The sequence below is a fragment of the Hydractinia symbiolongicarpus genome, chromosome 6, assembly GCF_029227915.1.
Source record: "Hydractinia symbiolongicarpus strain clone_291-10 chromosome 6, HSymV2.1, whole genome shotgun sequence".
Lineage (NCBI taxonomy): Eukaryota > Metazoa > Cnidaria > Hydrozoa > Anthoathecata > Hydractiniidae > Hydractinia > Hydractinia symbiolongicarpus.
The window spans coordinates 9,314,107-9,336,908 of record NC_079880.1 but is presented as its reverse complement, the minus strand read 5'-3'; the positions used below and the strand labels follow the sequence as shown (position 1 = coordinate 9,336,908).

Below are 22,802 nucleotides of genomic sequence, written 5' to 3'. Positions count from 1 at the left end.
TTGATGTCTGGTGCACTTTGCTGTAGCAGTAATTCGCATAACACCCTTTCTGTGTTATTTCCAAATGGGTTTGGAGATTCCTGCTCATTGTTGATGTTCCAGTCTTTGTTAACATCAACTGAATTATCGACCACTTGCGGTTGCGCGGTGTTTTGTGGCACATCAAGAAGAAATTTGGGAATTTTCTTTACCAACTTTGGATGACTTCTAGCGCCTTCATAACCGGAGCCAATGACACCTATACAACCATTATTCACCCAAGATTGGCACTTCCCATGTGGGCGGATTTGTTCATCATCCGTGTCCAATGGTCTTGAGAAATGACTTTTTTCATCTTCGTCCTTGGCTTCTTCATATATGCTGAGTTTTGCTTCTGCCAAGGCAACCTGCTCTTTAAGCTCCAATCTTTTCATGCTTGCTTCAGCTTCCAGTTTTGCTTCTTAAAATGACGCCTTTGTCTTCAGTTGCGCTAACTCAGCCTTTTGATCCGCAGCACGACTACGCAAGGAAGATACTTGCGAACGACCTGAAGATCTTGTCTCTTTCGAACGTTCCGAGGGCGATCTGTGCGATCTATGCGACTTTCCAACTGACTTCGGGTGAATAATAACATCAGCTTTTAGGCTGGTAGTTGCCCGATCAACAACGGGGAACTTTGATGATTTAGGAGTTGTGAATCCAAGAGCGTCATCTCTCAACAGAGCATTTGTCTTTTCGTCAGCATGAAGCTTTGATTTTTCATACTGGTTCCACGCCCATTCATTTCTTTTTAGCCAATCATTACAATGATGCTGAAAGAGTCGAGTCTAGTCAATTCTGCATTTAAATCTTCCTTCAGTTCTCCTGAATTCGCTAATGCCATACATTCATGGCTGTAAGCTTAAAATTCAGACAGTTTTACGCCAAGGATGTCCACGTTGTTAAAGATGAAGGCATAATTTTCATCCGATAAGGCAATATCCATTTCTGCAATCAGTCGATCAATCTCAAGGAGCACCTTGATAGATTCCTTCAAGGAAAATATATATTCCTTTCCCTTGCTAGTCATTTTCTTAGTCCGAGCAAGTGGGAGAGTATCTGAATAAGACATGATATGACGGAAATAACGTCACCAAGACTACAGCAGCTTGAACCAAGCAGAACCAAATGAACGTTGGTTGGAGAACACGAGACAAAGAATTGCCTCACAACAGCACAGGATGACGGGAATACCAAGATTGCAGCACGTCGAAATGTGGATATGACGGAGATAACGTCACCAAGACCACAGCAGCCTGAACCAAGCAAAACCAAATGCACGTTGGTTGAAGAACACGAGACAAACAAATTGCCTCACTACAGCACAGGACGACGGGAATACCAAGATTTCAGCACGTCGAAATGTGGATAAGACGGAGATAACGTCACCAAGACTACAGCAGCTTGAACCAAGCAGAACCAAATGAACGTTGGTTGGAGAAAACGAGACAAACAAATTGCCTCACTACAGCACAGGACGACGGGAATAACAAGATTGCAGCACGTCAAAATGTGAATATGATGGAGATAACGTCACCACGACTACAGCAGCTTGAACCAAGCAGAACCAAATGAACGTTTGTTGGAGGACACGAGACAAACAAATTGCCTCACTACAGCACAGGACGACGGGAATACCAAGATTGCAGCACGTCGAAATGTGGATATGACGGAGATAACGTCACCAAGACTACAACAGCTTGAACCAATCAGAACCAAATGAACGTTCGTTGGGAACCAAGCAGAACCAAATGAACGTTTGTTGGAGGACACGAGACAAACAAATTGCCTCACTACAGCACAGGACGACGGGAATACCAAGATTGCAGCACGTCGAAATGTGGATATGACGGAGATAACGTCACCAAGACTACAACAGCTTGAACCAAGCAGAACCAAATGAACGTTGGTTGAAGAACACGAGACAAACAAATTGCCTCACTACAGCACAGGACGACGGGAATACCAAGATTACCGCACGTCGAAATGTGGATATGGCGGAGATAACGTCACCAAGACTACAGCAGCTTGAACCAAGCAGAACCAAATGAACGTTGGTTGAAGAACACGAGACAAACAAATTGCCTCACTACAGCACAGGACCACGGGAATACCAAGATTACAGCACGTCGAAATGTGGATATGATGGAGATAAGGTGACGTCAGGGGTTTGGTGACCAGGCGTGAAATAAAAACGAAGGATGTTTTAGTCGCTGACTTCTGTTTCGGATAAACTAAAAGAAAATTGTTGTATTTGCTCACCGAAATATCTTTCTGCTTTCTTTGATGATCATTTTTTTGTCGAGAGTAAATTCTTCTTATCACGTCCTGTACCACGTATAAATTTTCTCGAACCACTACTACAGCAAGTTTACTACTATGTTACTGCGCGTTGTTGTTCGGTTTACATAAAAAGACAGAATTTTGTAAGATTTAACAGTTTCTTTCCAATAATAAAGTACAAATCCTCAAAATCCGTAGTAAACTGTTCTCGCTGTTCACAACGCTAAGCAACTGTTTTACACAGAAATACAACTCTTTTTATACACAAAAGTGACACAAAAACATAACAATTACTGCACAGCTACGATACGCACGACTAACACACACAATGACATTAGCGCACCACAAGGGACAACTCAAACACACAAACTATAATTGTCTCTAAACGAAATCCCATAGGGGCCATTTCACTTCCCAGGAACCCTGTGATCTCAAAGCCCCTAACATTTTTGCATAAGTTGGAAGTCGTATCAATATTAGTCGTTTTTAATCTGACAAAAATACATCCATGGTTTTGTTATGCTGTATATAAAGTTCTTTTCTTAAGTATTTGTTTTTTCATCAACTGTGTGATCCTGTTTTATTGCAATCCTATTTTGTATCAGTTTTAATTAAATCACTTAAGAATTTTATATTATTTGAGGCCAAAATGCAGAAATTTTAAAGTTCAAACCGTGTGTTTTATTGAACTATAATTTACCTTTTGTTTTCGCAAAGTCAAATTTGAATTACATTTGTTTAGCGAAATTTCGACAATGCATAAAGATCACTTGAAAATTTTTATGATCTTTTACAGTAAAGCATACCAAACGCATATACGAATAATATAAGTTAATTATTCTCAACGTCCGTAAACGCTTATGGCAACGTTTTAGACACGGTTGGTTATTAAAAAATACCCTGCCCCTTCTGTCAATCTTCATTAAATAATTTTTAATCCAAATATATCCGATTATCCCGTGCTCGGATGCACGCTTACGTAAGAACTATTGAGAAAACTAGAAATGTCAAGCCTGAAAGTACTTTAACAGCTTGAGATTTCCTTACAACTTTATTTTACAAGATATGGTTATTTTCGGATTTTTTTTCCCGGTATGCTTTTAGCATAAGCATAAATTTGCGTGAAGTTCACGATGCTAGCGGGAAAAAATGCAGTATTTCGACGCAACGAATCTTCCATGGTCTCGATAACCTTTTTATCCGAAACTAATAATTACTTCTCTGCTTTTGTTGATTATTGGTTATGTTGGGTTTGGTAGTTTGTCTGGTAGTCGTACTATAATTATAGATTATAGTTAATAAGGTACGTGGAAAAATCCACTTCGTCAGAAGAACAATAGAAAATATCTGCCATTCAAATTTTATTGACATCAGCAAATATTTTAGTATATTAAATACTGCCCTTTACCAAAAAATTGAACTGAAAATGCAAAAAAGACTGTTTCCAAAAACGTTCTTAAAATCTTACACGAATTCTCAAATGTCATTTCGCATGAAATACTCTCAAAAAACCTTACAGAAAATATAAAAAGTAACTATAATCTCGCAATGGTACTCAACTTGCATGAAGCACGTGTTTTTCTTGAGATCAGATTTGCTGATGCGTAGCATGAGAAGATGGCTCAGATGTAGCAACACTACTTTTAGTACTACTTACATGAGTCTGCGAGATATGGCGTATTAGACTATGCAATGCGACAGTGTATACTAGCAAAACAAAAAAAAAGAAAAATATACACACTTTGACAAGTATACAACCTTGACACAAATATTTAGGAAAATTTGATTAAAAAGTCAATATTGCTCTCCTGTCATCCCCTTGAAGTATTGCTTCCTCCATCAAATCAAATCAAATAAGAATAACCAATTTACAACATTGATTTTGGGGGAATGGCGGGCTTAAAATTGTAAATAATATAAGGTTGACAAGTTAATGAAAAAAAATTCCTTAACAATGAGGAATACCTCCCATGCTCAAAGTGACTAATTATTGTGGTTGTTAATGATTAGAAAGCAACTGCTCAAAACAATGCAATTAAAGGCACGTTGTGAGCAATTGCAAGAATGTGAACGTCATTCACTTACGTAAAAATTTCTTTAAAAACTACTAACAGACGTTGTGTGGGCATTACTGTTAAAACAGTGGAAATATATCTCAAGCACGTTCTGCATGCACATTTAATAAAGTAATGTTTTAAGAAAAACTTTCTCGAAAAAGAATGTTAAAATGCGAATTAACCTTTACCACGTGTTCTTTCTTGACCAAACATGTGATCCTTCCCTAATTTTTAAACCTTTCTCCCTAATTTGTATTCCCTGTCTCGATTTATCATCCTTCATACTTTTTATTCCTTAGTGTACATCCCTACCCCAAATAGCTATTTTTCCTTCATAATTATTTTACTGCAACATGGCATTATATTTTTCTGTTGTTATACATTCCTTTATTTTTATTAATAAAATAACCTTTTATCTAAAACGTACAGTAAAACTGTACACCTGCTGCTGTTAACTTTATAGGCTATTTTGGAAATAAATTATTGGAAGAAATTATAGCTAGATAAAATAATATGGGCGTTGCAAATCGAACTAAAAGAGAGTGATTAAAGAGGTTAAAAATTGATGCAGAATATCACACGCTGACATCCTTTACCCCTATTCGGTACGAGGTTTTTTAAACATATTATCACCGGGAGGAGTTGGGTGTGCGAATTTAATAACTTTTTTTTAATAATTAGTTCAAATTGACCCAAACTTGTACACTTCCGAAACGCCATAAAAAAGCAATATGTCAGCAATAAATGTATTCTTATGTTAGCCATCGGATTAATCACGTGCCTAAAACTTACACAATTTTATAATAATTTCCCGATTATAAGCTTTCACAGACATTTTGGGGGTAGTTTTGAATAACAGCCAATACCCACATCTCCGAAAAGTATGGGAACTAAACATTCGACATACAGGTGCTTTATAGTTTAATATTAAAATTTAGATAGTATCCTAACCATGCAGCTGAGAAAGAAAGAGTTTTTTTAGAAAAGATCGAAAGGGGACGGCGGAATCCGAAGCTATCCAGTTATTTTGGCATATCGTACATTAACAAATGTAAGAGATGTTGATTTCTGCTTTAAGTTTGAAACTTAAACCACGGTGGAGATTTTTGAGGTTTTAACTCTATAATAATATGCCAGTTCTGTCTGTCTGTCATTTTTGCAAAGTCGATAAAATTTCTTTGATAAAGTCTATAAAACATGGCCTATAAATTTGTTCTGTAAATTAGCAAACTTTGACGTTAAAGCAATATTGACGTCAAAGGAAAGTATATTAAGATTAGTGAAGCCATTGCATTGCACTTATAAATTCAAGGCTTAATAACTTGAAAACGGGTGGAAATAACTGACGTCATCTCCTGCGTGGGTAACTAGGGACTACCTGGGACTTTTCTTTATCAGCGTTTCAAGATCTATACGATGAAGGACACAGGTATACAAATTTCTAAAAAAAATTTTTAAGGTTTTGACTGGCCATTGCTGACGTAAGCAAAATTTTTAAACCTTTATATCTTCTTAACCGTTCGTCAAGAAAACATGATCATATACATTTTCTTGATCAGCAGTTTAAGCTGTACACGATAGAGGCAACTCGTGAAAACAAGGTTCCTTTTTTTTGTGGATGGGTTGCTGACGTGATCAAAATTCGAATGACGCTTCTTCTTCATATTTTCCTGCCTAAGTGGATTTCTCCGCGGGCTTTATCGACTAGTCTCTTATAATAATACTGAGACTGTGTTTGTTTGTAACAGGCAAAGTGGATATCGTCATTTTCCTTTGATGTCGCCGAAAAACTTATGTCTAATATGTTATATTTTCTGACGTTAAGGCGCGACGAAAATAACACTACCTTAACGTCAATATCCTATATTAAATTAATGAATCCATTACAGTGCACCTAAAACTTAGAGGCCAAATAACTTGGAAACGAGGTGGTGACGTCAATGTTTTTTCACCGCGTGGGTAACTAGGGACCACCTGGGACCAATTTGGGTATGTTTCCCAAACCTTTGTCCCCGAATCCGTTTTGGAATGAACGGGTTGATGACGTCATCAAAAAACCTTCAAACCCCAATATCTCGGCAACCGTTCTTCAAAAATACAGGATCCTATACATTTTCTTGATCAGCGTTTCAAAATCTTTACGATGTAGGGAACAGGTATACTAACTTCTAAAATAAATTTTTTTGTGCTTTGACTGCTCTTTGCTGACGTCCCAGAAATTTAAAACCCTTACATTTCCTTAACCATTCATCAAAAACACATGATTATATACATTTTCTTAATCAGCGTTTGAGCCATTGCTGACGTCAGCAAAATTTTTAAACTCTTATAACTCATTAATCGCTCATCAAAAGCAAATGATTATACATATTTTTTCGATCAGTTCATATACATTTTCTTGATCAGCGCTTAAAGCTCTCCACAATAGAGGCAACGTGAAAACAAAATTCTAAATTTATTTTAGTGGATGGGTTGCTGACGTTATCAAAATTTAATTGACGCTTCTTATTCATTTTTATCCTGCCTCAGTGGATTTTTCAACGGACTTTATCAACTAGTTTAATATAAAAGTCCACTTTAAGTCTTTCGTGTTTTAAGTTTTAACCATAGCTAAATCACTGTGTCAAGGGTCAATGTTTAGATTCTAAAATTTAATTTCTCCAGTAAATATGACAGCAGAAATCGGCAGAAATTCAATATTCTGCGAAATTTGTTTATATTTCGTGGCATATTTTACGCTGTTTGATAAAAACAAAAAAAAATCTTTAATTAAGGCTCTATTTTTAGCAAAGTAAGGTATGATATATTCGTGGTATTTAAGTTTTAATTACTTTGCATGCAGCTCGATGCAAGTTTATTTTTGTTGCTATGTATAACAGAATGTCAGGGCAACGATGAATTACTGCAATAAAGTTAGTAGTTATTCCATTAGATGCTTTCTAATTTCCCTGTTACCAAAACTATGGCTTAATAGTATCAATCATGAGCCGTTACTATAACTATAAATTGACTTTTTTATGAATATTAATGTCTAGTTTTTCTGAAGTATCATTTGCACAAATTTGTTATATAGCTCTAACATCGTATACAAAGAAATGCTCAACTTGTTGTATTTTCTTATATGTATATGTACCAGCATTATCTGATGCACGGTAATATGAATATGAAACTGATCTCCCAAAAAAGAAGGAATAATTCATAAAGAATCCCAACTAGATTCATTTAAGCCATTAAAAACTTTCGCTGGCCACACAATTAAGAACTATAATCTAGGATATTTTATGACATTATCTCAACAGACAACTGGCTTCTTATTCTCATGTTTACTGGTTGGAGTTTGACACGACCCCTCGATAGTTTACTTGGAAAGTGATTTGAAGCGCCTAAGAAAAAAGGGAACTTTGCACACACAGCATGAGGTAAAATGAATTGCCTAATGATAAAAAACTCGAATGATTTGATCAAAAATAAACTTTTTTATTATAATTATCATTATTGACCAATGTTGAACCAGAAGAATTTTGAAGCGTTGTTGGAATTTAGGGTTGTGGACCTTACAAAGTTGGTCATTACGTATTTTTTTTAACTTCAAAATACTTTTCTTTTTATTCTTGAGATTCACATTACTATCCAAACAGAGTGGCACCTGATATGTGATAAAAGAATTATTTCAACTTCTTTTTCTCTAAGCTTTGCAGGAGGATTTAAAGATATCGTTGTTTGCTAGAACATCAAGACATTTATTTTTTTAGGAATTTTCATGACTCATTTTAGGCCCGGCTGTCATAGAGAGGTTAGTTCTCGGACGTAATGTAAATTGGAACTCTGAAAACACGTCTTCATAAAATGTCCCTCACATGGACGTATTCTTTAGAGAGTTTAACACAGATTTTACCAGTTCTGAGAAAGGAGTTTGTTGTGCAAAAGGTGTCCGGTAAAAGGAAGTTATTCTATAATGAGTTTTCGATAAATATATAAACAATATATACGCGAATATACTAACATGAGATTGTCATATGCTTAAAGTTGAAATTAAGTTTAAGCGCTGATAGGGCCATTTTTACATAGTTATGTAATTAAGAAACATTACGCTTGATGTTCAATCTCGTGCTTCTCACAAAGAGAAAATTCACCAGATTGTACTTATTAATTTCTTTAATTTATACAATGTGGACTTACACGACACACTGTGGCTCAGATTAATTTTAGTATTACAGACTGCACACATAGTATTAAACATCGATTAAATTGGCTTACTTGAAATATTTACACATTATCTAACGATAAGTAGTATAGATTTCAAACCTACAGTTAAATGCGTTAAGGTTTGTTTCACTGTCAGTGCAGGTAACGTGGGTCGGAAGCTTCTCCGTTTACGCATGATTTTCTGATTTTTGTGTGAATCATTTTTTCCTGGTTGGCTTGACAATTTTTTTGATAAAACAACCTTCTTTTTAACACCGGTGACCCGACCATAACATGTAAATCCAGTCGGACAGGTAGTGGTTGGTCTGGGTGTCCATGTTCCGAGACATAATACCCACACACCATTTACCAAACACCGTTTGTAGTAGCCATTTCCAGAAGTATTTATTCCACCTAAATGAAGAAAAACATTCGAAGCTGTGCTATAGTCGATAAAGAGTGACTGCCTTTCTTAGATGTTGACTGGATTTTTCCATGGGCATAGTTAATATGGCTTTACTTCACTTCATTTTTGCTGAACGATACTTTTATATGAGTTTTTTACAAGAAAATAATAAGGAAAGCAAGTGTTATTATTAAATAAGTGACTGATTTTATATACTAGAACGCTTAAGTGAATAATATTGTAATTTTGTGGATGTAAAATGTAAATCATTCGATGGGTTGGTTATTTCATTGTGTTTTTTTTCAACCAAGCTGATTGCGATAGAAAATAATAAACAGTTTGAAAGTTCATAAACCTTTGAAATAAACCTTATGTTAACGGCAAAGAAAAAGCCAAAATAAAAATTCAAAAAAAATGGCATACCTGGGCACTTTTTATTGCCAGAGTTTTATCAACTTATAAAGAAATTAGCCGGGAAATTTTTTTCTAGGGCAAAAACTACTTAAAAAACATGGATAGAAAAAACCATTGTTTTGAATGTATATGCTTGGTGAATTGATGAAATATATAATACATGCAAGGAAGTTTAAAAAATTCTTCTTTTAATATATAATATCTATCTGTTTTTGAGGTATTTTGATTGTCAACGCACCAAAAAGATAAAGAATAAATATCACCGAAAACTTAACTGCAGAAAACCGTTGATCGGTTAAAACAGATGAAGAATTTTGGTCAGCAAGAAATGTAAGTGCAGGTTAGATAAAAAAAATATAGTCCTCAAAAGATGATGAAATTTTGTCAAATCAAACGAAAGGATTCAGAGCTTTGTAGATCAAAAAATGTTTAGACAGTTAACTTTAAATAGCCATGTTTCTACTCACCAGTTGAATTGTTGTTATCAAGCGAAGTAAAAGTTTTATTCCTGTAGCTACCTTCACCATTTTTAAAGAATATCTCGCCAGACCTTCGTATTCGGATTATAACGTGTACTAATCTGTCTTTATTACTTCGTCTTCTTCTCCTTCTTTGTGTTTTGGAAGCTTTTAGGGAAAACCCAATTCCGACAACTTTCATGTTATATTTGTTATGTTCCATGATTATGGTGATTTTGTTTTTTAATTTCCAATTAATAACTTTATTTGTGTGGCAAATGGATCCCTCCTGTAGATTGCACTCGCTCATTGCAAATAAAATGTTATTAAAATCAGTCGAAGAGAATTTATAGTCGTCGTTATCCGATTGTAGAATTACTTGGAAGAAAGCTTTGTTAGTTGCGGCATTGGCAGTGTTGAATGGCACCAAACTGTAAATTTTTTCTCCCTGGACAACCTATAAAGTAAAAAGTTATGCACATTAATCCTTTTAATAACACTAGTATCACATACTAGTATATTTTGTAGGTGGATGAAATGTCGTGTTACAGAAACACGAAATGCGTAAATAAAGGACGTGCTAACCCTTGGGATCATATACGGGCTACTGACTTGTTTAAATCATAATACATGTTGTCTGTCTGTAAATCAGATTAAAAACCGAGAATCTTTTAGACAAAAATGATATTATATGTATAACTTTCCATGGGGTACTAACGTATGGTTATAGTAATAAACCTCGTTCAAGTGTATGAAATAAGGACGACGTGGGAAACATGTACGACAGGCGATTTCCCGTGAAACTCTCCACGGGCTAACAAAGCGTAATACTTATTAAGGAAATAAATTGCGCAATTTTTATGAATAGTCTGATAAGTAACAGTATGGCAACGGATACAATCAGCAATAAATTGTAAAAGTGCTAAATAACTAAACGCACACATGTTGGTATTGTTATTTATTGCAAGTTTAATTCTTTTGTAATTTCTTCTCATAACAAAATGATTACTGTTTTATCACGCAACACTTACTCTTACATTTTATAAAATTGTTGTAAATTCTTACACAAGTCTAAGAAAGACATTGCATTGCAACTTAACGAACATGCGTCTGAGTAATTTTAAAGAAGTTTAAATATTGATGTGGCCAATAGTTTTTACCTAGCGTGGAACTAAAAAAGTCAGTGAAAATTTAAACAATTCAAAAAATCATTTCTAAATTGCATAACTATCACCAATATCTACTAGCATTTCATTCGTTAGTTTACATTAATTCTGTTGTAGAACTTCTCACCTGTGAAACAGCCAGTAAAAGGATTACCCTTGTGAACATATTTACGTGGTGATACTCTGTAAACTTTGACGACAAGTGAAGGCGTTTCTAACCGATTTTTATACATTATCGGAGAGAGTGATGTCACCAATTACTGGTATGAAACGAATATAACATGAAATTAATCGGAGATAATACCCAGTTTAATGGTATTTACGTAAATATCCGACGTAGCATTTATTGCTGATGGAAGTTTGCCAAATCTCTTTAAATTCTCCGCGTGCCTACAAACGAGCAATGTTGTGGATTAATTTTTTCTCCAAGTAGGAGTAAAGACGCGAAAGAAATTTAACGGGAAAATTTTATTTTAGATGTGTTGGTAGGTAAATGGAGGAAGGAGATTATGTTTACGTGATAGAGAGATTTATTAATTAACCGTCTCTACGTCATAGCATAAGTAATTTTCCTCTCAAGCAAACAAAGAAATTATATTGTAAATTCAAAAAGTAGAAAACCGAAGGCGAAGATAGCATCTCATTCAACATTCGCCTGGCACTATCTGATTTGCATAACCAATTGTCGCTAAAGTTTTAAAACCGCATTCTAACTTTGGTTTAAATATCAACGCAGGCTTCAATCAATCGTTATCCCTGTACGCCACTGCCTTTGTTTACAGTTTTTTTAACAAAAACAAACCCTTTAAAAGCATCAAATATTTATTAAGATTCCGCTCGATAAGTAAAACTTTCAAGGGAACAATAAAAGTTATTCCATTTAGTGAATGTTCCACCAATCCTAAGTTTTTTCAAGAAACGCACAGGTCACAATTGTCATAGCAAATATGATAGACACATATACTGTTTTAAAACAAGTACTCTGCACTCTTCCATATCATCACCATTTTATATCACAGAAAAGTTCTGAAATTAATTGTGAGCCATATAATGTTGTATCACCTAGCTACACTTAAGCATTAAATAGGTAATCAACAATCAAAGGTGCTGCTGTAAAAAAGCGTAATGTTTAACTCATAAAATAAACATAAGAAATATAAAAAATGTGCTGTAACATGTGAAAGATAAAATAATACATAACACATCTCTTTTAACAGCTACTAAACCACAGTTAACTAGGCATAAAAAATCCAGTAGCAGTTTTTTATGAATACAAGCACATAATTGTGTCCTCTTGTGGCACATTTTAGCTAAGGATGAAACAAAAAGAAAGAATGTAGTTAGTAAGAACAAAGTGCATTTATACCAAACGAAACCAAACACTCCAAATAGCTAGCTATAGCTAGCTGTTTGGCTAAGACTCTAACTAGCTAAAATTTATTTAAAATTTTTCTATCTCCAAAAATCGTATTCAGAAGAGGAAAACTCAGCACCTGGGAGCTTAGTCTTTCATTTGTTTGCTACGTGTGAGTGGTCAAAATAAAGTCGGCAAAATATTTCGCATTTTATGCGTGTTTAACACCAACTGCTTTTAGCCGACAAGCAACGTTAATATAAAGAAGATACTTTAAAGATTATTTTACAGGCAAGTACAAGCGGATATTTATAAAGGAGATTTGTACTGAGGTTACGTTTTACTTTCAGTCTTGTTTTCTTCTTTTGCACAGGTTTTTGTTTGAACGTATATATAAGAGGAAGTATTTTCAGTGACGTGGTGAATAGTTGTTCATATTGATGATAACAGCTGTGATGTGTAGTTTATAAAAAGTAATTTAGTGAGTTTGTGTGTTTTTTCCGTTAGTTCTTCATTCTATTGCGCATGTGTGTTCCATTTAATTAATTCCGTTTAATTTGCGTTTTTCACAGTGTTTATTAGGCCTTCCTATGTGTTTATCTTATTGGGGTCTTAGTTCTATGTTTGTATTACTCATAATAGCCTTCATCCGAGTAAATTTCATTACCTTATGTAAGTTTGTGGGATTTTCCACAGGCTTACAACTAGTCTTTGTAAGACGCATTAAAAATAAAATTGTACGTAAAATTGAAACAAAATCATTCCATAAGTCTTCAAGAATCAAGCTTCTTATTTAGTTTTAGTATGCAGATTTTACGAAAATTTAATGAGCACATGGAAAGTAAAAGAAGAAAGTATTAGAAGATTTAGTGCATAAACTTTTCCGAATCGACGACTAACAATGTTTGTACTGACTAAATAATCGCCAATGATCGTTTTTCTTTCGCGAGGTAAATTTTTGATAAAAGGTGAAATTGTCAGATTTTTTCCGATTCATTAAATCTTTATTTTTGTTGTAAACACAACACGTTGTTTATTTTAGCAAAAGCTGATGACTACGCACATTAATCTTGTTTTTAAGAAATTATTTAAGTTTTAATAAACACTAGTTATCCAAGAATTGTAAGTTCATATATCTTTAACATTTCGGTTGGTCTAGTTATTAGTAAAAGAGTCTTCGGAAATCACGTTGATGGAAAACAAAAGGGAACAGCGCCCCAAGTGTTTTTTTATCACCCTCAAATACGAGCAAAAATTATATTATTTTTTAACAATAAACACATGATGGTAAAACAATTGTTGGAAAGGACAAAAATGTGTTTGTTTCGTACTTTTTTGCTTTTAATTGCACATACGTGATTTTTTAAGTTCGTTGTGATTGTGATGTTTAATTGATTTTGACATAAAAAGACAGTCAGATGTATTAATACGAATAATAAAACTTCATGGAATAAAAGAATGTCCTCTTTACGTGTGTGTAGATTTTGATGTGGTTAGACAAACACGTCACTAGCTTTATTCAGTGAATGGAACAAACGAGGAATTTCTCAAATTTATTACACAAACTAATATATTCAAAATGAACAATATTCTTTGTGTATTAGGAATTCTGTATTATAATGCGTTAATTAAACGCCCATGTGCATATAGAAAGCCATTAAAGAAAAAATTAATTTTCTCATTTTCTTTCCTTTGTCGCATCATAACAACAAAGCCAAGTTTAAATGTTTCTCAAAGGTACAGTTTCTGACCGTTAAAGCTAAAACACATATTTATGACATTTTAAAGATAATTTTGAGCAAAATAAGTTGGAGTCTAGCGCAGGTATATTTTATGTTGCATATCTGTAATGCTAGCTTAAGCCCATTTTGCGACAAAAGTAGAAATAGCAAGTATGTGAACCTTTGGTATTAATATAGTGATTTGTGCGAGGTACCTATTCCGGTTGGACCAGTGTAGATGGTATGACCCCTAAAATTTCCCCAGTGACTATTACAAGAGTAATCATTATTTTCATTGTTATGGAACAATAAGCTATTTTTATTTAATATTATTTACGATTATTCACCTGGATGGCATCTTAAGTTCCTATTGATATTATAATCAATAAGGTTCCTGCAAAGGGGGTCAGTGTGCATTTAAGTCATCTGTTTAACATACGTAAGCCGTGCAAGCACAGCAAAAATAGAACAAACTCAAAGTAACTTTTCAAGCTTTCTTCTAATCGTAACACTTAAATCTTAAACTATAAAACAAATCCTAACAAGTTCTCATTGTTATGGCACGAGGAACTATAAAAATTGGAACAAACTCAAAGTACCTTTAAACTTTAACTTTTAAACATATAAATATAAGACTACAAAACAAATTCCATCAGAACTAAAAATAACTCTTAAACATTTATTTATTACCAGACCTTTAAGCTAGTTTATGGATATAGCAGCTAAGTGACCCATTTCAGCTTGACTAGTTTAGATTCCGTAGGGGGTGATTGTAGAACATTGTTGTTTTGGCACATAAAATTTTAAAAATTGGAACAAATTCAACAGTAATTATTTCAGACTTTCTTCTAAAACTTTCTTCTAAAAAATTGCAAACTAAAATTAATTTTTCCGCCTGTGTAAAAGCACTGAGACAACAAGTTTAAGTCAAAGTATTAAGGACAGAAGAAAAGTTTATACAAAGTCCTATAGGAAATAAAAGGAACACTAAAAACACACCTTCAGCATTGTGCTGGTTTAAACCTTTTGTAACAATTTTGTTGCTTACTACTAAGCTTTTAATACTTCCGTACAGTATTTTTTTATTCGTGCATGTGGCATTTCAAATTCATTATTTTTATTTTTGTTTATTGGTAGGGCCTTGTAGCAAACATGATGTCTGCTTGGTATCAGTTGTTTTGAACAAAGTTTTTTGAAATCGTATTCATTCTTTCGCGATATGCCACATGTTTTCCTGTTTTCAATTTCCTTTTTTCTTAGCTGCATTTTTAATTTTAAGAAATTGCCACAGCGAAAATCTTTTGTAGCATTATTTGAAAAACATTTTTTCTGGGTCATCAAAACAAAATTAAATTATCACTATTTTAGACCAGTACACTTTCTCCACTTTGTGGTTGGGCATATTCATGCTTTTAGTTTTACTTCTACTCAGTACTTTCTACTAATGTGTTAAAACATTTTTTTGAAAAAATAACAACAATGTGTTTGTTTCGTTTTTTTTTTGCTTTTAATTGCTCAGACGTGACTTTTTAAGTCCGTGGAGATTGTGATGGTTATTTGATTTTACCATAACAGAATAGTCAGATGTAATAATACGAAAAACAAAACTTCATGGAATATAAGAATGTCTTCCTTACGTGCATGTAGCTTTTGTTGTGGTCCGACATTAGTTTTATTTAGTGCACAGGAAATACACGCAATTGTACAGTATCTCCAACCAAGATTATCTTAAATTTTTTACACAAACTAATATACTAAAAATGGACAATGTCCTTTGGGTAACAGGAATTCTGTAATGCAATGCGTTAATAAACACGCATGCGCAAATGGAAAGTCATTAAAGAAAATATCAATTTGCTTGTTTTCTGTCGCAACAAAAGCTGCAGAGCCTTTTTAAAAAATGCGACATTTGAAAGTAGTCAAGATGGAAAAATGAAGTTCTAGAATTCTGGTAGCCTTGTGGTAGAGCGGTCGCTTCCAGTGCGGGATGTCTTAGGTTCATGCCCCGGCCGAGTCATGCCAGAGACTATAAAGCGTGAATCTATCCTTTCTGCTTAGCGCTCGGCATGAGAATTGGATTGATCTCTTATACGTTTGTCTAGTTGAACGATTACTGTGGGTAGGTAAGACCGCAAACATAAAAGTCGCCAGTTTCGTTGTTCAACTGCACACCATAAATTGCCCATTCGTAATTAAAGTTAAACAAAAAATAACGACAAATTATAAACACACCTAAAATCTCACTTGGGTGATAGCTGCGTGCAATATGTGTTTTTTAAAAAATTATTTAATTCTCTTATGAAAATACGGTTACGCTAAGTGCTGTTAAGAAACTCTTCTAAAGGTACCCTTTAATAAAATCTAATCGAGCAAAACAGATCAAACTAGCCAACAACAAAAAATAATTAATTTCACGTTGATAAGGAGAAGCCTTTGTTAATGTTAAATGAAAGGGAAAAGTGTCAAGTTTGAAGCATGACAAGTTTTATCATTATTTTTGAGTAAATCGTAGGTTAATCAATCTCCTATATTTGAAGCCTTGTGAAGTGACAGGATTTTATGTCGATCGATTAAAATAAATGCCATATTCAGTACACCATTCTAATTTCTTGATTTTAGGTACAATCAGAAGTAGTTGAAGATTACTAATTTTTTTTTAAGAACAAAGACAGGTAAGGGAGGCATTGAACAGTGGTATGAGTGTTTTTTTCGTAATTGCATTCACTTATATCACAGAATTAGTTCTTTGATTTATTTTCTACAACTTTTAATTCTTGCGCCTTGATTAAAGCGAACGTAGCGTACTGTGATAAAATAATGTTACTCGCTGTAAAGTATTCACCAAATTTTTTAATATACGGTGTTAACTTTTCCTCTACAATTTTTAATATAAGCTAATATAAACTGTTCTGATTTTGCTCTTGTGCAATTTTCTCACTTAGGTTTTGTGAATACACAAACCGAATTAAAAGTTAAAGGAAAGGCGAAAAAAAATTATTTTGTGGCAGCCAGAAAATAAATTTTAAGCAAGAAAAAAAATCGCGACTATATATCTATGTATCTTCCAAGCAACGTTTTTACAGAATTTCCATGGCTGTATGGGATGAAATAAGTAGGTTTTGGATGTGTTTACCAGTAAATATCAAAAGTAAGATCTTTGACTTGAGATAACCAAGAGTTTTTTACGTGCTATAGTAGTAACAGCATTTTATAACGTTCGTTTAAATTCTTCTGAACTTAAGAAATATTCTTCATGACCAACAACAATGTTTTTTTCATGTTTAAAGTCCCTTTTTCATAACATACTACGAGCTTCAAACGATGAATGCTGTTATAATGAGATGGCGCCTAATTTGAATAAATATACGGAACGGAAACATTTTACTACTAATTGAACGCACAGTATGGTGGCTTCATCTTTCTTCACAAATCTATACTTTCTTTATCTTTACTGGTAAAGTAAAAAACAATATGTTTAACACGTTCAGTATTGAACAAAACATTTACCTTAACCGCACAAAGAATCCTTCTGCGTCCTCAAACTCCGGGTTACTAATTTAATCTTCAGACAGAAGTGTTTGCCGATATTTTGCCGACCTTTGATGCCCTTTGCCGAATTACAATGGTTTCTATGGTATGCCAGTGCATATAAATATTTTTATTGTTCTTAATTCCTTGTTTTCCCAGTTCTTCTGCTGGTTAAAACAAAAGGATTTGTGACGTACAGACAAATCTCACCAAAATCATCTACACTTACCGAAGCAGATGTTAGGTGACAGGTGTATTAGAATAAACTAGTCGATAAAGACCCGTGGAGAAATCCACTTAGGCAATAGGACATTGAAAATGTTGGTTTGCTGTCGTCAGCATTGCAAATCCAAAAAAAAAAAAAAAAAAATTGGCAAAATTTAGTTTATTCGTTGCCTGTAACGTGTAGAGGTTGAAACGCTGATCAAAATAATATAGGATCATAACTTTTCTAAGAACAACAAAAGACATAAAAGGGTTTTAAAATTTTGCTGACGTCAGCAATGGCCCGTTAAAACGCAAAAAGGCCCGTGGAAAAATCCACTTAGGCAGGATAACAGAGAAAAACAACCGTCATTTAAATTTTGATGACGTCAGCAGAGACATGTCAGAACACAAAATGTTTTTTTTCAGAAATGTGTATGCCTGTTGCCTTCATCGTATAGATCTTGAAACGCTGAGCAAGAAAATGTATAGGATCGCGTATTTTTGACAAACGGTTGCAGAGATATTAGGATTTGAAGGTTTTTCGATGACGTCATCAACCCGTCCATTCCGAAACGGATTCGGGGACCCAGGTTTGGGAAAATTACCCAAATTGGTCCTAGTTGGTCCCTAGTTACCCACGCGGTGAAAAATCATTGACGTCACCACCTCGTTTCCAAGTTATTTGGCCTCAAAGTTTTAGGTGCACTGTAATGGCTTCATTAATTTAATATAGGATATTGACGTTAAAGTAGTGTTATTTTCGTCGCGTCGTAACGTCAGAAAATTTAACATATTAGACATGCATTTTTCGGCAACATCAAAGGAAAATGAAGACATCCACTTTGCCTGTTACAGACACACGGAACTGGCTTATTATTATAGAGATAACACATCCCATATTATTGTTTTGCTGGAAAACCTCGACTAACTTTCAACCCTGATTTCAATCCTTTTTTATTTTTCAATACACCAGTGGCGCCTCGAGGGATAGTTTTGGACTCAGTGTAGTAAAAAACAATGGTATTTACGAAATTAGAACTCTTTATTGAATAAATTGAATTTCCTGAGTTTGAAATAGCGATTACAGAATAAATATTGAGAAAAGTTGCAGAGCAGAAATATTACTAAATAAGGTTTATTCCTCTCCCTTTCCCCTTTGAGTGCAGAAGAAAAGCAGTCGCGTGACCTTGAACTAATAAAAATCATAATATTAACCCAATGAAAAGGCTTTAAGGTAAAGCTGTTTATCTTTAGTTCCATTGATCCCAGATTGTTACTGTAAGCATGGAGGTAGAAATAGAGATGCTCCATGGTGTAGGTACCTATAGTGACAACATACAACAAATTCAAAATAGTGTTGTGTCGCCTGCGTTTTTTTTTTGTTTGTTTTTTTCTGTTAACAGACAATTTATAACAGCACATAATAAGAGGAATATCTAGCCAGTGGCATATTTTTGTGTGGCTGAGAAGTAGCCAACTTGTTTATGTTCATCACATCTTTCACCTTTATTTTTGTAGGTTTAAAGTTCTGCCAATACACAGTTTCAGGATGAAGAAGATGACGTCTCATTTGTTTTTCAACATATCAGGCGTATAAAGAAAACAGTTTTAAGAGAAAGACGTAAGGTATGGAAAATGGTTGTGGTTTTATCAACATGGAGAAAACGACTTCAGTATACTAATACAATTATGGCCGAAGCTGAACACAAAAGATATGTATTGCGTAGGTAATGATGTATCCCTTCCTGGAAGATTTTGTTTTCTTAAATCTATTAAAGTATTTACAGTCATTGTCACAAAACAAAAGTATTTTCGAGATCAATCACGCGTTTTGAAAGTTTAAACCAGTGCCTTCTATCAGACTGATAGGGCTGAATACTTTTTGACTAACTGCATGTGATCATTCTTTCATTTTGCAATTTGGTGCGTTTGCATTTTATTCTTAAATAAAGCATTCCCTATACACAAAGATAAATTTCAATTTTCTAAAATAGACGGAAAAAGCCCGAAAATTTTGTTGAAATAAAGTTAATAATATACAAGTACAAAGTTTGATTGCACAGAGTAAATTTGTTGATTTTTTGAAAATTTCGTTTCTTCCTCTTTATTTCACTTTTTGTTGTTTAAAGCCAGCCGCAAAAGGGGGCCAACATGTTCGTGCGGTTTACGACACCTTCAGCAACATTCAAATAACAACATCTATTTGAAGCAATGTCAAATCAATAACCAGCTGCTTGTTTTCTTTTCCTATTGATCACTGATGATGAAAATGATAATAGTCAACAAAACAACAAGAAAAACAGGGACTAAATCAAAAAGAGAACAATATTTGGAAATCTAATTCAAGGATTGAGGGGTGAGGATACGGCAACATACAAAGAAATGATGAGAATGATTATGATAGTATTCAGGAACTTTCTAACCATACGGTACCCATCAAAAACGCTTTAGGTGCCCAAGAAAGACTCTTGTTGGTCATGCGCTTTTTATAAACTGGAGAGGCATATCGCTCCTTGTGCTACCAATTCCGGATTTCCGAAAGAACTCTATCGATCTATTCAACAAGTTTTAGCAGCAATAGCGCATTAAGTTGAGAAGGATTTTATACGAACATCATCCTCTCAAAAGGAATGACCGAAAATTTCTTCTCCAACTCTACTCCAGGAGTGGAACTTTCCCAATTTTTAGTGTTAATAATGGCTCAGCAGGTTCCGGGTTTTTTCAACTACAAAAAACTTTATTTATTATTTTGTTTGGTGCTGCAGGACTGGAGTATGAATGGTTGAATGCAGTTTGGAATAATTCTGATCCACGGGAAAAGATCGGGAGCATTAGATAATCTTGATTCAAGTCCCTTACCTTATGACTTCCTCAATATATTTTTTTGTGTTGGTGGGAAATGATGCCTTTGCGTTGAAAACGTATATAATGAAGCCATACGACAGAGAAATCTTACCTCAGAAAAAAGGAGTCTACAACTATCGCCACACTCACTTGTATTTCAGAAAAATTTGTTTAGAATTCTGGCAAACAGAGGGAGAGTATTTAGTGACGTTTTAAACGTGACTCCTGAGAAGGCTAACATTGTCAAAACTGGTGCCTTGGTTTTGCACAATTTTTTTTGCTGGAAACAAGCGCAAAGAATGTGAGCAATCAACGCGGCTTCGGGTGAAATTGTCATTTGTTTATGGCTTTATGTTTATGTTTATGTCTAACCTGTAACAGTGGAGAAAATTCTTCATACTGTGCTTTAAAAATTATATCATTTATACGTTTTTCAGCAAAAAAAGCCGTCTTCTGCATAGTAGTAATTGGTTAAATAAAATACCTTGTTTGCAGCTTTCAATGTACTGAAAGCCAATATTGCATGGTAGCTACATACTTTTATTCAATCAACATGTGTTATCAAATATACGATAGCCTTGAAGGTCATTCCTAAACACGCTAAAACAATCATGCGCAAAACTCTACGGTGAGCGCATGTATTTTTTGTTAATTGATACGTGCGTCGTTAAAATTAAAAAAATCAAATGTTTTCTTAGAAAAGGATTTGCTTTGACTTCCATATCATACTTTACTTGCCTTATGATACATTAAATGCCAATGTCCACCGAAAAAAGCGTTGTCAAGTCTGTTCTCATCTCTTGCAAATTTAGACAACACTTTTTAAAATTATGTATTCCATTATTAACGACTTGTAAAGCGACCTAGCTGGAAAGTCTCTATCCACAATGTCTAGCTGGAGAGTGTCAATCCACAATGTCTAGCTGGAGAGTGTCAAATCACAATGCCTAGCAGGAGATTGTGTATCCACAATATCTAGTTGAAGAGTGCCTATCCACAATGTTTAGCTGGAGAGTGTTTATCCACAATGTCTAGCTAGAGAGTGTCTATCCAAAATATCTGGCTTGAGAGTGGTAATCCACAATGTCTAGATGAAAAGTGTCTATCTATATTGTCTAGTTGGAGAGTGTCAATTCACAATGGTAGCTGGTAATTTTCATCAAACATTTTAGCAAGTGCTGCTACGTTTATTTTTGATCTATATTAGAGTACTGATGAATTAAATAAATCGCAGTTACTATTGCTCGTCTGTTCATGGCTTCTCATTGGCTGATTCTCTATTGTGCGATCGCACGTCAAATTTAGCGAATAAAGATGTTCCACTGCCCACTCCAAATGACCTCTTGCTGCTTGCAACCGTGCTCCTCTTGTCTCTTTCAGTAATCAGTTTCTTTACAATACCTGTCTTCCAATCCTGTCTCTTCTTCTTTGATGGTAACTACATCGCCTATTTTCAAGCTAATTTTCTTTTTACGATGAACAAATTGCGTCTTTTGCTCAGATATCTCCAATATTATTGGTTTATCTTCCCGACATTCTTTTTTTCTCCATGCTTCTAATAACTTAAATCGGATCTTCAAATCGGCACTTGCATTATCATTTAATTCTTCTTCATTTGGAATGTGAATTGGACAATCAAACATAACTTTCAGTGTTAGACTGACTGCACATCATCTTCGATACAGCCCAGTGGATAGTTATTCCGCGTCGTTTCTGCTAAACTCGCAATATGTGTATGACTAACCTGTAGGTTATCTTCACAATTCTCCTAATAACGCAGTCTTGTTAGCGCCATCGCACGAAAACGTCCACATACAAAGAATTTGTGAAGTGCATTTTCATCGTTCGTCATAGTTGAGGTATCCAATACTTGCGTCTAACCTCGGATATCGTAAATCAAACTTTCATGTGCAAATTATCGATAATCTTCAGACTCAAATATTCCTAGGAGGCAGATATATGAGATAATCTAACATTTTCTAACTGTTCCTTGTTATCTTTGAACTTTTTGGTGTTTGCACATATAGTTTTGCATTCGCTTGTTCCAAATGTTCATTACTGCTTCTGTTTCTGCTTCTAAAGCCTTTAAGGATGTGGTAAAAATATCAACTTGCCAATTTCTTTTGTTCTTTGTATTAAGATTGTATTGAAATTGTATTGA

General features: G+C 34.4%; 1 protein-coding gene across 1 annotated transcript; it reads right to left on the bottom strand.

The window, feature by feature from the left end:
• Nucleotides 1-7,865: 7,865 nt before the first annotated feature.
• Nucleotides 7,866-11,220, bottom strand: LOC130647995 (uncharacterized). The gene is made up of 3 exons (XM_057454013.1): nt 11,089-11,220; nt 9,831-10,278; nt 7,866-8,957 (listed from the first exon to the last, which is right to left on the bottom strand). The coding sequence occupies exons 1-3, from the start codon at nt 11,218-11,220 to the stop codon at nt 8,632-8,634; spliced, it is 906 nt and encodes a 301-aa protein (XP_057309996.1). The 3' UTR covers nt 7,866-8,631.
• Nucleotides 11,221-22,802: the final 11,582 nt, after the last annotated feature.

Bases quoted from the DNA above. Each gene is read 5' to 3' on its own strand.
- LOC130647995 (XM_057454013.1), bottom strand. From the start codon at position 11,220: ATGTATAAAAATCGGTTAGAAACGCCTTCACTTGTCGTCAAAGTTTAC. The intron at 10,279-11,088 runs GTAAACTAACGA...TTTACTTTATAG, and splicing joins AGTTCTACAACAGAATTAAT to GTTGTCCAGGGAGAAAAAAT. The intron at 8,958-9,830 runs GTGAGTAGAAAC...TTCTTCATTTAG, and splicing joins TGATAACAACAATTCAACTG to GTGGAATAAATACTTCTGGA.